General features: G+C 39.7%; 1 protein-coding gene across 1 annotated transcript; it reads right to left on the bottom strand.

Moving 5' to 3' along the window:
* Positions 1–5,418: 5,418 nt before the first annotated feature.
* On the bottom strand, positions 5,419–14,985 carry LOC124283605. The gene is made up of 4 exons (XM_046719595.1): positions 14,908–14,985; positions 8,247–8,332; positions 6,653–6,866; positions 5,419–6,095 (listed from the first exon to the last, which is right to left on the bottom strand). The coding sequence occupies exons 1-4, from the start codon at positions 14,950–14,952 to the stop codon at positions 5,967–5,969; spliced, it is 474 nt and encodes a 157-aa protein (XP_046575551.1). The 5' UTR covers positions 14,953–14,985; the 3' UTR covers positions 5,419–5,966.
* Between the last annotated feature and the right edge of the window lie 765 nt (positions 14,986–15,750).

Genomic DNA, 15,750 nt, shown 5'->3' with positions numbered 1-15,750 from the left:
ACATTTAAAGAGATGGTGTAAATGCAGGTAGTAAAAGCACTGTCACCATGGTATTGTGATCTATCTTCAGTTGTTGGTGATCTATAGCCTGTTTATACATTGTATTGTTCGTTCATTTTAATGATATCTTTTTAACTTTATATCTGTGATACCCTTGTAGTTTTACTGTCCACCGACGAAGGTTTTTTTCTAAAGCATTTATGTTTAATAGATCGATAAATTGTTCTCGTCATGATATGACTGAAATATGGCCGATGTGGCGCTAAATATTAACTCACTCACTCACTGTGGTGCTGCAGAGTTCACCAGCTGCAGGTTTCCTTTAGTTGTGGAAACGAATTCTATTTGTTATTTGTGATTCCTGGAATGTTGAGGGGCGGCGGGGTAGCCTAGTGGTTAAAGCATTCTCTTGTCACGCCAGAAACCCGGTTTCGATTCCTCACATGGGTACAAATCAACAACAGCAGCTAGATGGATGGCATGAAATAATTTCAATTTTCATTTAACACACCAATGAAACATGTAATATTAAACATAGGCCATATGACATTCAAACCACTTCTTACACATTCCGGGAAGCCTAATGGTGTCTTCTCCGTGATATTGCTAGAACATTGCTAAAAGCGGCGTAAAATTAAATACACTCACTCACTCACTTCTGGTATGTTGAAGGTCTGTGTTGCTATGTTATATATTCGAATGTATTTGATTTGGTTTGCCTCCACCTTTAACCGTAATACCATAACGCCTTACCTCACTATTGCAGAGGCGGTTGGTTGTCCTAAAGACTACAATTGGAATAAAGACCTCAACTTCTGCTACAAGATTCATGCCGACGACAAACTGAAGTGGGCGATTGCTCAGTCGGTGTGTGCCACTGAGGTCCCAGGAGGAAGACTAGCCATCTTCGACACGGACGAGAAACGCCAGGCTGTCTACAAAACCATTGTAGATGGAAAAGGTTATTTTTGCTTCCTGTTTTCCTGGTACTGTATTCAAAACATCTTGTAGCATGCATTGAAGAATGCATGGTAAAGGTAGCAAGCTGGATTAAGCTTCAGTTGTCATTACTGGTTCGATTCTCCACATGCAATCCCAATTTTCAGTAAATTGTGTATTTCGTTGATGACGTTAAATCTTCAGTCAGTTAAACGAAGCCAGGTTTGGAGTGAGTTTTATTAAGATGGCTATCAGAGTAAATAGTGTTGAAGCTCATTTCATTCAGTAGATACGAAATAATTCAAGCTCGCATGTAACTCAGAGTAAAACAGTGTTGAATCTCGTTTCATGCAGTAGAAACGAAATAATTCCCCGCTATGGTATTATTGGAATATTGCTAAAACGACATAAAAATAAACTCACCAATCTGTTCCATGGTAACATAGGCGATTAAAACACAACCTGTGTTTATTGTATACTTCTCTTTAGACTCACTATATGTAATGGATATATACATGGTTACATCGAAGATTAATTTCTTAACTTGCGGGAACCAACTGCAAACTTTATGCAGCTGAATTGCACGAGGATCATGCATCAAATTGTATGTGCATGTGAAAATATCGTGCTTGTGAACAGCTGCTTTGTGGTGTAAAGTTTTGTTAAGAATTCGCCAATTTTCACTGATTTCATCATTTACTGAACTCATGACAATAATGTTTTCAACGTTACGAATTTGTTTTACAATATATCCGTTCATGTGTAAACAGTACCTTTAGACAGTATGGAATATTTTGCAAATTTAGTTTAGAACAGTTGCCTGAGGTCCGAGTAAGTGGCTATATTAACATTAGTGATTCTAAACTCTTGATGAGAGGTATATATGTGTCATTTATAGCGCCGATGTGACCTTAAATATGAACACATTCGCTGTGACCTGGTAACAAATGGAGCATCACGTCGGTGATATGGATCAGTTCAGGAATAAGCTGAACCTGCCACTTTGTAAAGATCTGAAACCTGAGCCACGGGTAACATTAAACTGGCACACTGCGATATATTTGATTACCGTTCAAAAAAACGTCAACCAAACTCATTCACTTTCAGCAGTAATCCTTTGTTGACAAATCTTAAAACTTTCAATATAGGTAAGCCCCAGAACTACTTCGTAGGTGCCTTGAGAACACACGGGGATTTCAAGTGGACGGATGGCACTGCGATGAGTAAAGTGAAATGGTGTGAAGACGAGCCTAATGGAACTGACTGCGGCAGCATGTGGGCACGCGAGGGGTACTGCTTGGACGATGTCCCTTGTAGTTGGAACCAGGGATTTGTCTGCGAGAAGTCAATGGAATGAAGTAGTCATTGATTTTTTCCCTTTACTTTTCTCTTATTATTTAATCGGATTCATCATTGCATATAAGACAACATTAAGACAGAACAATATGCATAAATACATTTTTGAAAGTGAGTTGTTTTGCTTTAAACATATTTTATTCAGAAAACGTGGATGAGAATCGGTACAATAACTTCACACAGATAACATATCAACTGAATTACAGTTTGTATTAATAATAAATAGAAAGGATAGGAAAGGTAAACGAACAGCAACTATACAGTTTACATAAATCTCTTTGTATTAGACATATATAAGTACTTTGTTGAACATTACTATGTTATCCTGCTCTGGTAAGCTCCCATTTAATATCAAAGTGAGATCAATTGGTGCATTTTCGACAATACAACTTACATTTCTAAGTGACGGGTTTCAAGATTTCCCAAATTACCTTCAAAGAAAATATTTTATGCATTTGCTCCTTTACTCACATACAAACTTTCATGTAGCAAACAACCGCCTCCGTGGTGTAGTGGTTAGAGCGTCCGCCCGGAGAGCGGAAGGTCGCGGGTTCGATCCCCGATCGCGTCATACAAAAACACGTTAAAATATGGTACTTGTTGGTCCCTGCCTGGCGCTCGGCATTAATGGGTACAACAAGAACTTGTCAGCTCGGAGTCAGTATGTGTCTGAGTGGGGTATTCATGCTTAACTGCGGCATGGTATCTCAGTGGGCTAGCACTAAACACCAGCTTAAGTCTTGGCTAGTACAAGCAGCCTCACATACACATACACACGCATGCACGTCGTCATATGAGCGAAATATTCTCAAGCACGACGTAAAACCCAATCTCACCTCACCTCACCTCACCTCATGTAGCAAACATATAGCTTTCATTCCTTGTCTATTAAATCATAATTTAACAGACTAAACTTTGTCTTCTATATCCCACGTGTTGATTCCCAAGATGAAACTGGAAGCTTAACCGGGAATCGGTCCGTAAAAGAACTGGGTGAGAAACCAGCAAATAGCCAAGAAATCAGATGTAATTCACCATCGTACACCGGCTGACTAGCTTCACATCATTACAAAGGTGACCTGGTTGGAAGTACAAAACTATGGAAGTACAAAATGTCAGTACAGAACAGAGTGTAGGTACAAATTAAAAGTCAATAAAGGCATTGGTGGTAATCTTCACCTCTCCGCATCTGTAATCCAAGTTCGGGAAGGTATGATGGTCATCACACACAAATCCATTCTTCCTGTAACTTGCGATGGGAGACGAGAGGCAAGACTTAGCTTCCCTTACATACAAAACTACATCTAAGCGTACAATGTATTAACACTTGGAACATTACACAACCAAAAACACTGCCACATAACATATTAATCAGCTCATTGTGTTATTTTATTGTATAATGAGTGAGTGAGTGAGTTTAGTTTTACGCCGCACTCAGCAATATTCCAGCTATATGGCGGCAGTCTGTAAATAATCGAGTCTGGACCAGACAATCCAGTGATCAACAGCATGAGCATCTGGGAACCGATGACATGTGTCAACCAAGTCAGCGAGCCTGACCACCCGATCCCGTTAGTCGCCTCTTACGACAAGCATAGTCGCCTTTTGTGGCAAGCATGGGTTGCTGAAGATCAATTCTGTCCCGGATCTTCACGGGTCTATTGTATAATGATATGTATGCACTGTTAAAAAGAGAAATCCGATGGAGCTTTGGGACGATTTTGAATTATAAGTATTCCTACATTTTCTTTTTAATTAAAGGTATGTCGTTCCACATCCATATAGAAGATGGGAGGGGAAAAGAGCTTCATAGGGCGTTTGTATCAGGCGGGGGAATTTTTATAAGTTTCTTAGGTGTATGTTCACTTGAAAGCAATCTTAATTAGTAAATTGCCATTTAAGTGAAATATTGTAATATGTTTTACTAAAAACAGTCAGTTTTCGTGTCCGTTTAGTTCTACGTTCTTGCAAACTTGAAATGTGATGATAATACCTGTTTTAGCTGCTTCCAATTTCAATTTCTCCTGTCTATTTTCCGGTAAATTGTAACCTATCCCAAATCTAAATAAGGTTGTTTCAACTATACTGCTTATATGACAAGACCACTTGCATGCTCCTCCTCATGTAAACAGCTACCGATTTTCAGGTTTGTATAAAATCAACCAACCTCATTTAATATCGCTGAATTTCTGTTCATATTAATTCATTACACTACATCCGGAAGAAACCCGAAATGAGTTTCAAATGGCCTGCATGTTGTCTCAATATAACAGCAGATTTAAACATTAGATGGTATATTCTTTGTCTGAGACATCTAAATTCTGTGAGTGAGTGATTGAGTTTAGATTTATAGTCACATCGGCAATATTTCAGCCATATCGTGACTAAAACAAGTAATAATTTTAGATTATATAAAGGTAAATTTTTAGTGAACTCAAAAACAGCTAATCGAACCGTTTTGGAACTCATATCATGGCGTCATACGATAGTTAACGATACAGCTTCTCACGAGAGAGGTTTGAGGTTACCGTGGCAGAGGGTAACATTTCTTCCAGTTGTCACCCCCGAGAGGGGTGACACGGAAACTATTTAAAGCGTCTTTGAAGGTAAGATAAGCGATTATACTGTCCCTCGATCGTAAAGCACATTGAGTTTAAATATTTGATTAGTATTCGAATAATAACAAAGGAAAAAAACTCTTTTCACATTCTGCTAATCGCTGCATCGGCTTAACATTCCAAGTAAATCCTTTGCATATCAATCGTTGTCAAATCATACAAGGTGTTCGCAAAGAGGTGTGCATATCTTGTCTTACTGGTGCCAACGTCACAAACACACGCAAAGGCTGGTCAAGTACAAGTCAAAATAGGGATTTGAATCAGGCAACCACAGACATATGAACATAGATCCAGACACCATTTGAAACATAGGATTGTTCTTATTGTTCGTATATAGACGACCCGTGAAGATCCGTGTTAGAATGAACCTTCAGTAACCCATGCTTGTCGTAAGAGGCGACTAACGGGATCGAGTGGTCAGGCTCGCTGGCTTGGTTGACACATGTCATCGGTTTCGATGCTCATGCTGTTGATCACTGGATTGTCTGGTCCAGACTCGATTATTTACAGACCGTTGCCACATAGCTGGAATATTGCTGAGTGCGGCGTAAAACTGAACTCACTCGCTCGCATATAGACACAGGAAAACAGCATTTTAATTTATCAGAATATAACAGAATAATGTATGAGGCTGTTGACAGATTCTACTCTGCCAGGTAGTTCGTTAAAATGCCGTTAGACGCCTTTTAGGACAAGCATGGGTTCCTGAAGACGAAGATCCAAACCGGAACGCTTAGGGGCCGTTATCTGGTGTTGTATTTTATGCAAGAATTCAAACACGTCGAAATTCATTTGCGTGATAAATATCAAGTACTTGTTTACAAATTATCACACTTGGTCTTAATTTCAAGAATATGATAATATGCTATAATTTATACATTGATTTGCACCGAGCTTCTCGGATGAGTGGGGATGGAGGATGGAAAGGTTTACATGAGCATATTCATTTAAGATTGTTATGTGCCGATATGAGAAATAAACCACAAATGACAAATAATTTTCGCAGACTGTCTGTCAAATACCACATTCCTCTGTACATGGCACATTTTGATTTCAGTCAAGGTGTAAGGCAATTGATTCAATCATAAAATCCTTAAATATTGAGAACGCTTTTACGTCCGCCACGTTCATCATATTCTTTTGGTTGGTACACTGTTGGATATTCCCTTTCATGATGCAAAACTGCAAATGAAACATATAATTCCAAATAAATGCTTTGTATTCTGATACATGAATATCTATAACTTCAGTAACAACATGTCATGACTGAAAGTGAGAGAGTATGTATTTGCCTGCATGTTCTTTCTTTGTGGCATCGTATATTGTCAGAAAGTACTGAATCCTATTTTCAATAAGGCTACTAAGAAAGCCATGTTGACAATTTCAAAATGAAAATTACGTAGTTTGTATTGGGTCTCAGTAAAAGGTTTCAAATGACATGAAACAATATTTTCAAAGGTCAAGGATTAAGGTCTCTAGACGAATGCTCCTTACTGAAGTATCGTCATGGTATCATGGAAGAGACATTTTTAAGAACCAACTTAATTGGACATGCATACGTACCTTGAAATCGAAGCAACATAGCAATATTAGACATGCATACGTACCTTGATATCTATGCAATATAGCAATATTGGACATACATACGTACCTTGAAATCGAAGCAACTTAGCAATAATGGAAATGCATACCTACAATGAAATCCAAGCAACATAGCAATATTGGACATGCATACGTACCTCGAAATCGCCCTTCATTATATGTATGTCCAGACGAAACGGGACAGAAGTGTTCGTGTTCCAAGACTGTTCCATCGGCACATCTTCCATTGACCCTTTACGGAAAGAATAGTTAAGCTTCGTTTCTGAAACCTGTGCATCTAGGTGAAACAGAAATGTCTGCTCGATATTTTCTGGACTTGACGGTTTCGCATCTCCGAGAACAATGGTAAATCTGTAAATGGGAAATAACTTTAACAGAATCGACTGGTCACGGCTCGCTAACTTGGTGGAAGCATGAGACAGTATTAATGCTAATGATGCCAGTCACTGGAATGGCTGGTCCAGACTCGAAGACTTAAAGACCGCCGTCATTTAGCTGGAATATTAATATGGCATCTCGTTAGCCGTCCAGTACGACAGGCAAAGCCATCTCAAATGACAAGCATGGATTTCCGAAGACCGCTAAAAGGAGACGTATCCTGCCTACTGGCAAATCAAAATACATGTCAAGCCAAGTCAAATATCCGCCGAACAAAACATCTGAACAGGGAATTGATCATCGTTGCATGGAGTTTGAAATGTCCATATATTACTAATTTAACTTCCATTTTAAAGCTTAAATGCTCACCGTTTCTGTTAGAAAGAGATAACTTGTTTGTGATCTTGTAATAATACCATGCTGGTTTATACTTTGACAATTGTGAAATGTAGATATGTAAATGGAGCTTCTGAAGTTTTGTGCTACGTCAAATGAAAGTTTACTAATCGATTAGTGAAGTGATGCACCCAGTACAGAGTCTCTCTCTTGTGGACAGGTTCTCATCAATGCCGACGATTTTTCGTTTAATATGAACTATGCATAACCTTGCAATATTCATGCATCGAAAATATGAGACTTCAAGGTGCTACTCTTAAACATTGCGAGTTCCAACAAACAGTGAAAGGCAGGGCCGGTCGGTTAAAAAGCTTTGCCAGGGTATATAAACGTAAATGCAATTATATTCCTTACCAATTCATCATCGAATCAGTCAATGTGAAAAGTACACTTATCTGTTCAGTGTATGCCAGACCCACTGGGTATTTAATGGTATGAACAGATCTATTTTACTCAAGAGTTTGCTGAGGATAAAGTTTTGATAACATCAGAAATTATCAAAGAAATATGTTTTGAATTTCCCGGAACAATATGATTGGAATCACTCTTATAGGGTTATATTATGATGAATGGACAGAGGCATGCAGTTAAGAGCTTGGTGTACTCGTGGCTCATGAGGTGCTTGAAAACCTGTGTTATCAGAGAACAACAACATTTGCAGCTGAGGATTGCAACTACTTTACGCCTCCTTAACGTCAAAGACGTTGGAGGGCGACTGAAAAATTAGGCAGATATCATTGGTATACTTGAAATTGGGTCAACAAAACGTTTCCGTGCAAACGTTGCTAGTGTGTATATGTGATCAGAACGGTATGGAATCTACGCCAGGCGCAAGTTTCAGTTACCCAGTGACATGCGTCACGCGAAGACGTTGGCTTGGTCACACAATTTGACGAATTGCGTTATAAACTGGTAACCCTAAGCAAACTTCGGGTAGTGTATATGACTAATTCATACCTGCCCTGAGTTGTGAGTCCCGTCAATGATAGTGAAGAATTTTCTTTCATGCCCCATGGAATGTCGGCTGTAAACACGCCCTTTGTCTGAAATTGATGAACATGGCCTCAACCATAATGAAAACAGATTGTATATCTACACAATGAAAACAAGCAGGGACATTTAAATATGGCCTGTTTTGGAAATTGCACGACTACTGAATAATGCTCTAGTGTATCAAATTTTGTATGATATTTCATACAAAATGTGGTATTTATGCATCAGGCGTTCACTGTCTGGGTCACATTCAGCGTATATTCTGACATTATACTACAACCTCACACGTCACTGCTCCAGGAGCTGCCTGTACATTGAATGTTGTGCAAACGAACGGGATTCAGGTTCTTGGTTCTTAAATGGAGAGTGAAATATGAATTTTTCTCGAAATGTCCAAGCTCATACTTCTCAAGGACTACACTTACAACAAGGCATATATAAGTTGTCTTTCCTAGAGTGAGAGAGTGAATAGGGTTTTTTGCCGCACTTAGTACTATTCTACAATATCACACCTGGGTCATCAGTAATGGGCTTCACGAATTGTACCAGTGTGCTGAATCAAACCGGCGGTTTCGGCCTGGCGAATGAACCACAAAGCCCAAGAGAAACCTGCCTTGATTGTACAAACATTGTTTTTAGAGTGTCACTTGCAATTCTATTTCATTCCTGCTGATACATGTTTGGACTACCATCCGAGGTCACCATCATAGAAAGCCACGTAAGGCTATGGCAACCGTACCTTTGACCAACCAGTGAAAATGTGTCTGGAGGAGACAATCCAGTGATAAACAGCAGGTGCATTGGTATACGCAACAGACATATGTCAACCAAGACAGCGAGCCTGACAACCCGATCCCATCAATCGCTACAGTAACGACAGGACGTAACGTTACGGACCGCCTCCGTGGTGTAGTGGTTAGAGCGTCCGCCCAGAGAGCGGAAGGTCGCGGGTTCGATCCCCGACCGCGTCATGCCAAAAGACGTTAAAATATGGTACTTGTTGGTCCCTGCCTAGAGCTCGGCATTAATGGGTACAACAAGGACTGGTCGGCTCGGAGTCAGTATAATGTGTCTGAGTGGGGTATTCATGCTTAACTGCGGCATGGTATCTCAGTGGGCTAGCACTATAACACCAGCTTAAGTCTGGGCTAGTACAAGCAGCCGCACATACCATACACACGCATGCACGTCGTCCTGTGAGCGAAATAGTCTCAAGCACGACGTTAAACCCAATTTCACTACATCTCACCGTAACGTTACGAACGCTTTGTGGATCGCTACCAAGGACAATGTTGTAGACATTCAAGACTGTGGCTACTGCCCAGACGTTCTATATTCACACTGTCTTTCTAAAGAATTGGTATTTCCATACCGAAATTGCGGATTGGTGGAGAGACGAGTTAAATAGTTTTGTGAATATGGGTGCTAAACTATTTGCTGTGTGTTTAAGTACTATAGTGCCTATTCCATCTTGGCCAGTCTTTTTTGTAGTTGTGTCCAATGAAACACAAAATGTCAAACCTCATGTTGGGTAGGATTTTCGTTAATAGTGATTTAGTAAAAAGCTGACAATCGAGCAGTTTCCCCGTGATAACTTACCGCTGACTGATCTGCAAATATTATTAAGAATATTAACCATTTCCTCTGGATCATTGCAGACAATACGAGTATACCTACCACTATCATTATGCGATTTTAACGACTCTTTGGTCAGTCGATACCATGTTTTAATACCCTGAGTATTATTAACAGAATCTTAAAGTTTAGAGAGGAACACCTGCTAACAATTCTTACAGCAGAAGTAAATTTGTTTCTTGATGATCTGAGATTAGTCAACGTCGTAGAGTAATTACGTCTCTTTGCAATGTTGTGTAATCGATAACGTTTTGCTTGACTGGTTCCGATCAACAAAAGGTTCGTAACTTCTACGACATATCGTAGCTTATGAATGACATAGTGGTAGGAACGTTTTAAGGATCGAGCCTCTGGTCATCCATAGATCTGTTGATGTAATTGTAATAGGTTTTGGGTATGTGTTTATCACAAATGTTCTTTGATTGAGATTAAATTAATTTGTGGCCTCGCTTACATTTTTAGAGAAGAATATACTTTAATGCACAATGTTCTTGATAGTTATATAGTGCTGGCTATGTCCGCTCTTAAAGTTTACTATTGGAGGAATTTATTCATTGATATACTATTCCAAAAAGAAACGCATAACCCGGAAATCTGTTGCGAAAGTGTTGTATTTTCAAACATGTATAACTCGTCCACAAATAGACTTTAGTACATGAATTTTTACATCAGTTTAGAAGAAGGTAATGTCTGTACAACCAAGTGGATAATTTTAGACAACGGAGACGTTGAGCGCGATGGTGACCACGTAGCATGGTCCCGACGTCGGGTCTCCTGGCTGTCAGTCCAATCTCTCTCAACCTGTTCCGTACACTTTGACCGGATATCCTCTGAAGTCCAGACACTCTGGCTGCTGTGCTCTCACCCGTGGCAGTACGATCACGCAAATGTATTACCCGGATGTACTGATCTTGGGCTACAGTGGTGATTCGAGGTCTGCCTGTACGGGGACGGTCATTTGTTGTACCTGTTTGGTTTAACGAGCTGCAAGCCGTGATATCGTGCACAGACTAACATTCAGACGCCTGGCAACATAAAATTGGTACCCTCCAGCGTGCATTTTTCCAATGGCGATGTTCCGTGTCGCAGCGTCAGGACGTGGCGTAGTGATTTGACCTTGAAACTCCTTCAGAACGAATGCCGATTTCCGAAAGTAATCTGGATTTTTGTAGCCAGACAGTCCACAATTTCAACTGGAAGGTGATTATTTCTGTTGCGTTGTGGCGATGCCTGTTTAATTCTTGTAAGAAATCTCATGAAAGTCAACATTTTCAAGTAAAGTCGATTTTTCACTTTCTTTTTCGTTTCTTTTTTGGGTTAGTATAGTTACAAACCTCTGACAGTGGTCGCTATAAACAGGGTCAAGAACTCCTGACTGACTCTGTGATTCATTCACGCTTGACAGAAAGATTAAACCAATTAAGATACTGGAATGGGGTGTAAGTCTCGTTGGGTCTGTAATAATCTGCTTCCCCAATCATTAGTTGAAACTAATGTATCTTCAAGTCAGTGTTCACGGGGGATGTCTACATTAAAATTGTCAGCAATAGTAGTAGTCAATGAGTGAGTGAGTATGGTTTTCCGCCGCTTTTAGCTGTATTCCAGCAATATCACCTTTGGGGAGACCAGAAACGGGCTTCACACAGTGTACCCGAGTGGGAAATCGAACCAGGGTCTTCGGCGTGACTAGCGAACGCTTTAACCACTAGACTAAACCCTAAGCTAAACCCCACCCACCACCACCATCCCTGGGGTTTGCCTGTCTTTTAAAAATGATAATTGGAATGTAGGAACTGGTAGATCAATGAACATAGAGATTTTTTCTGGGTTACATCTTCTTTTTATTCTCGAGTACAACGTTTCAGGGCTTGTTCTGGCCCCATCATCAGGTAAAACTGAACAGTAAATGTTAACTCACAATATTTATGACGTCACAATGCTATGACGACGCAATACATGTGGTGGTCAATAAATACAGATGACATGGCTAATAGAATACATGTTATTATGAATATATAAGATTTAGAACTGTGCAGATACTTATACAAAATTGTTGATTGATTTAGAAATGTACAGAGACGTATTTATAAATGTATAGAATGTAAAGTAATAGCAGCGTATACATAGAAATTATGCTTATACATGGGAACAGTGACAGAGTTAACAGTTACTGTTCAGATTGGGGACATACACCTGCACTCCAATATTAAAGTATCCTGTTTTGATTGATTGGGGAATGGTTGAACGAGCACACGTCAAGAGATAGGTGTTCGTTATAGTGATGACACCCTCTCTTGACAGTAAAACGTTTTACTGCTGTGACAGCCTGTTCCTTTAATTCTGTAGCAATGTCAATTCTGAACAAATGTCAAGAGATAGGCGTTGATGCTTATTACGGAACCCCCTCTCTTGATGGTAAAACATTTCACCGCTGTAACAGCCTGCTCTTTTTCGTTTCTTTTTTGGGATAGTATAGCTACAAACTTCTGACAGTGGTCGCTCATTCACGCTTGACAGAAAGATTAAACCAATTAAGATACTGGGCCTAGATTTTCAAAGCTCTCTTAGCGCTAAGATAGTCGTAAGTAAATGTTAATGTATGGCACTTACGACTATCTTAGCTCTAAGAGAGCTTCGAAAATCTAGGCCCTGGAATGGGGTGTAAGTCTCGTTGGGTCTGTAATAATCTGCTGTTTCTTGGGGTCAGGGTAGGATATGTTTTTCTCACATTTCAGTCTCACTATTTGTCACTCGTTTTGCCACACAGGGCAGGACTTAGCACCATATTCGCCATGGCAGTTAGGGCCCTTATAATCCTTGTCACAGTCTGTATTTTCGTGCCTCTCACCATATCGATGACATGTCACAGAGCCATGACAACAGTTTGACACATGACCACATTTTTTGGCATTTGTAACACCAAAGTGGACTGGAACATACGGAAGCGTCCTAGTGCCACAGTCTGAATCTCCTAATTGGAATCTCCTAATTAGGACTTACTATCTCCCATTAGGACTTGGCTATCTCCTAATTAGGTGATACTATCTCCTAATTAGGAGTTACTATCTCCTAATTAGGACTTAGCTATCTCCTAATTAGGACTTAGCTATCTCCTAATTAGGAGATACTATCTCCTAATTAGGAGTTACTTTCTCCTAATTAGGTGATACTATCTCCTAATTAGGAGTTACTATCTCCTAATTAGGTGATACTATCTCCTAATTAGGAGTTACTATCTCCTAATTAGGGACTTAGCTATCTCCCTAATTAGGAGATACTATCTCCTAATTAGGACTTAGCTATCTCCCACTTAGGAGATAGTATCACCTAATTAGGAGATAGTATCTCCTAATTAGGAGATATATCTCCTAATTAGGGAGATAGTAATCCCAATTAGGAGATAGTAAGTCCCACTAATTAGTAGATCCTAATTAGAGAAAAATCAGACTGTGGCACTAGGACGCTTCCGTAGGAACATACAGATCCAGTCTGATATTAAAATATCCAGCTTTAGCAAACGTCAAGAGATTGGTGTTTATTTTTGCTATGATACACTCTTTCTTGACGGTAACACGTGCTTCATAGTCTGTGTCAGTGTGTGTCATCATGTTGGTCTCCACAACGGTGACACACACACAGAGTTTCGACATGATTTGATCATGATCGAAATGTTCACATGTGTAACACCGGAGTGAATTGGGGACATACACCTGCACTCCGATATTAAAGTATCCTGTTTTGATTGATTAGGGAATGGTTCAACGAGCACACGTCAAGAGATAGTGATGACACCCTCTCTTGACAGTAAAACGTTTTACTGCTGTGACAGCCTGTTCCTTTAATTCTGTAGCAATGTCAATTCTGAACAAATGTCAAGAGATAGGCGTTGATGCTTATTACGGAACCCCCTCTCTTGATGGTAAAACATTTCACCGCTGTAACAGCCTGCTCCTTAAGCTCTGTTGCAATGTTCTCACCGGACACGTCACACAAACAAGGAGCTGTCACGAATGATACTACGACAGGTATGTAATGTTCAGTGAATAGACACAGCAAACTGGCAAATGTCTTGATTGACAACAGACTGAAATATTGCTGTCTCCCCTGCATATTCCACCTGAAGTGAACTGCGACGGGTGACGTTCTTAACATTCCTACAAATTCCAGAAACAACCTTAGATATGTCAGAAGTGATTATATTTGTGGGAAGAAAATCATTAACCTCAGTCACCAGGAATCAGCTTTGGTTTAAACAGTCGAGTGAGTGAGTGAACATTTATAAAAAACAAAATTTCAGCCACATCGAGACTTCCACACGGGAGAAGAGCGATTGGCGTTAACAAGCACTGACCACGAGGAGGTTGCTCTTCACGAGTGCCTTACGAGAACGGATGGATGGTTCGATGGACTGATGGACTGATGAACGGATATGGATGGATGTTCATAACGATTGCACAGAACGTGGTCACCAAAAGAACATCTGTGAAATATGCTGAGTACAAAGCTAAACCTCAGTCTGGGAAATAGACCATACCCAAATCCGCTATTTTTCAAAGGATTATTGAGAGAGCTCTTATAGGTATATAACTAAAACAGACAGAAAAAGTGGGAACCCCCAACTCCCATGTTTCCTAGTAGTATTTTAGATCGGATTTGAGAGTTCAGTCAGGGTCCATAGTATGGTGTTCTGCCTTCAGTTGTTGGCGATCTATAGCCTGTTTTTATATTGCCTTGACATGTATAGTTACAATGTTTTAGATATAATTCCTAGTTTTAAAATTTATATATGTGATAAACTAGTCGTTTTACTCTCCTTCGTTGACAGGTTTTTATAATTTACCTATAGTTGTTTTTGATATATAACTTGATCTAGTCACGATATGGCTGAAATACTGCCGATATGACTTAAAATTTTACCTCACTCACAGTTAAGTCAGGACTTTTTGAAAAATCGAAATATAAATATTCACACAAGAAAAGATCCACTCACCATTCTTGGATTTCTCCAGTGTGTCCTCTTACACTTTGGAGCCATAGACCAGTAAGCGTTACAATTGATATCGTTGTTTCCAAATAGTTTGAATTTCCTATTGCACTGGTAATGCGCAGTTATTTTGATAATCCGACGCTTTGCATGGCTTACACGTGGTGGAGATGGACATTTAGCTGAAATAATCATTAACAAGACTGTCAAAAACAATCACTCAACCTAACAATTTTAACCCATATAACTCATGTTCACTCTCACGGAGATACATGCATATTGCATTGTCAATTGTTTGTATCATTTTACAGCAAGATTACTATGTGCCGGACTCTGAGGTTTGAAATGAAAACCTAAAATAGCTTTTGTGTTCTTTAATAGTTTTATATTTTAGTTTCGAAAATGTTTTAACATGCCTTACCAGCCTGACTGTACCGGGATCACCCAAACCCTCCCTGCTGCATTTTTCATCTTATAATAACATGATAACAATAATAATTATAACTGACCTTTCCAGTTGATGGTAGTCAACGAGGCACGCTCAGGAGGAATACTATTTCCTGTTCGTATCTGCAGTTTACAACGTGCATGGTATATGCCGTATGAGAAATAGAAGCACTCGACCCTGGAAGTGCAACTGATGGCACACCATATCCTGCTCATTATCTTTGAACTCTGGGGTTTGTCGTTCCTGCCTAAGGGAGACCTCACAGATTTGTAGTTTGTATATTTGATACATACACTCCACTTAAGATAGAAATAAACAACAAATATCACGAGTACATTACACTGCATGATTGGCACCTTACACTTTCCTTATAAACTTTGCTGAAGCCAAAACTTGCGTTC

This window comes from Haliotis rubra, unplaced genomic scaffold, assembly GCF_003918875.1.
Source record: "Haliotis rubra isolate DU_JTF1 unplaced genomic scaffold, ASM391887v1 Scf318, whole genome shotgun sequence".
NCBI lineage: Eukaryota > Metazoa > Mollusca > Gastropoda > Lepetellida > Haliotidae > Haliotis > Haliotis rubra.
The sequence above is the reverse complement of the archived record's forward strand: the minus strand, read 5'-3'. Positions and strand labels throughout refer to the sequence as shown.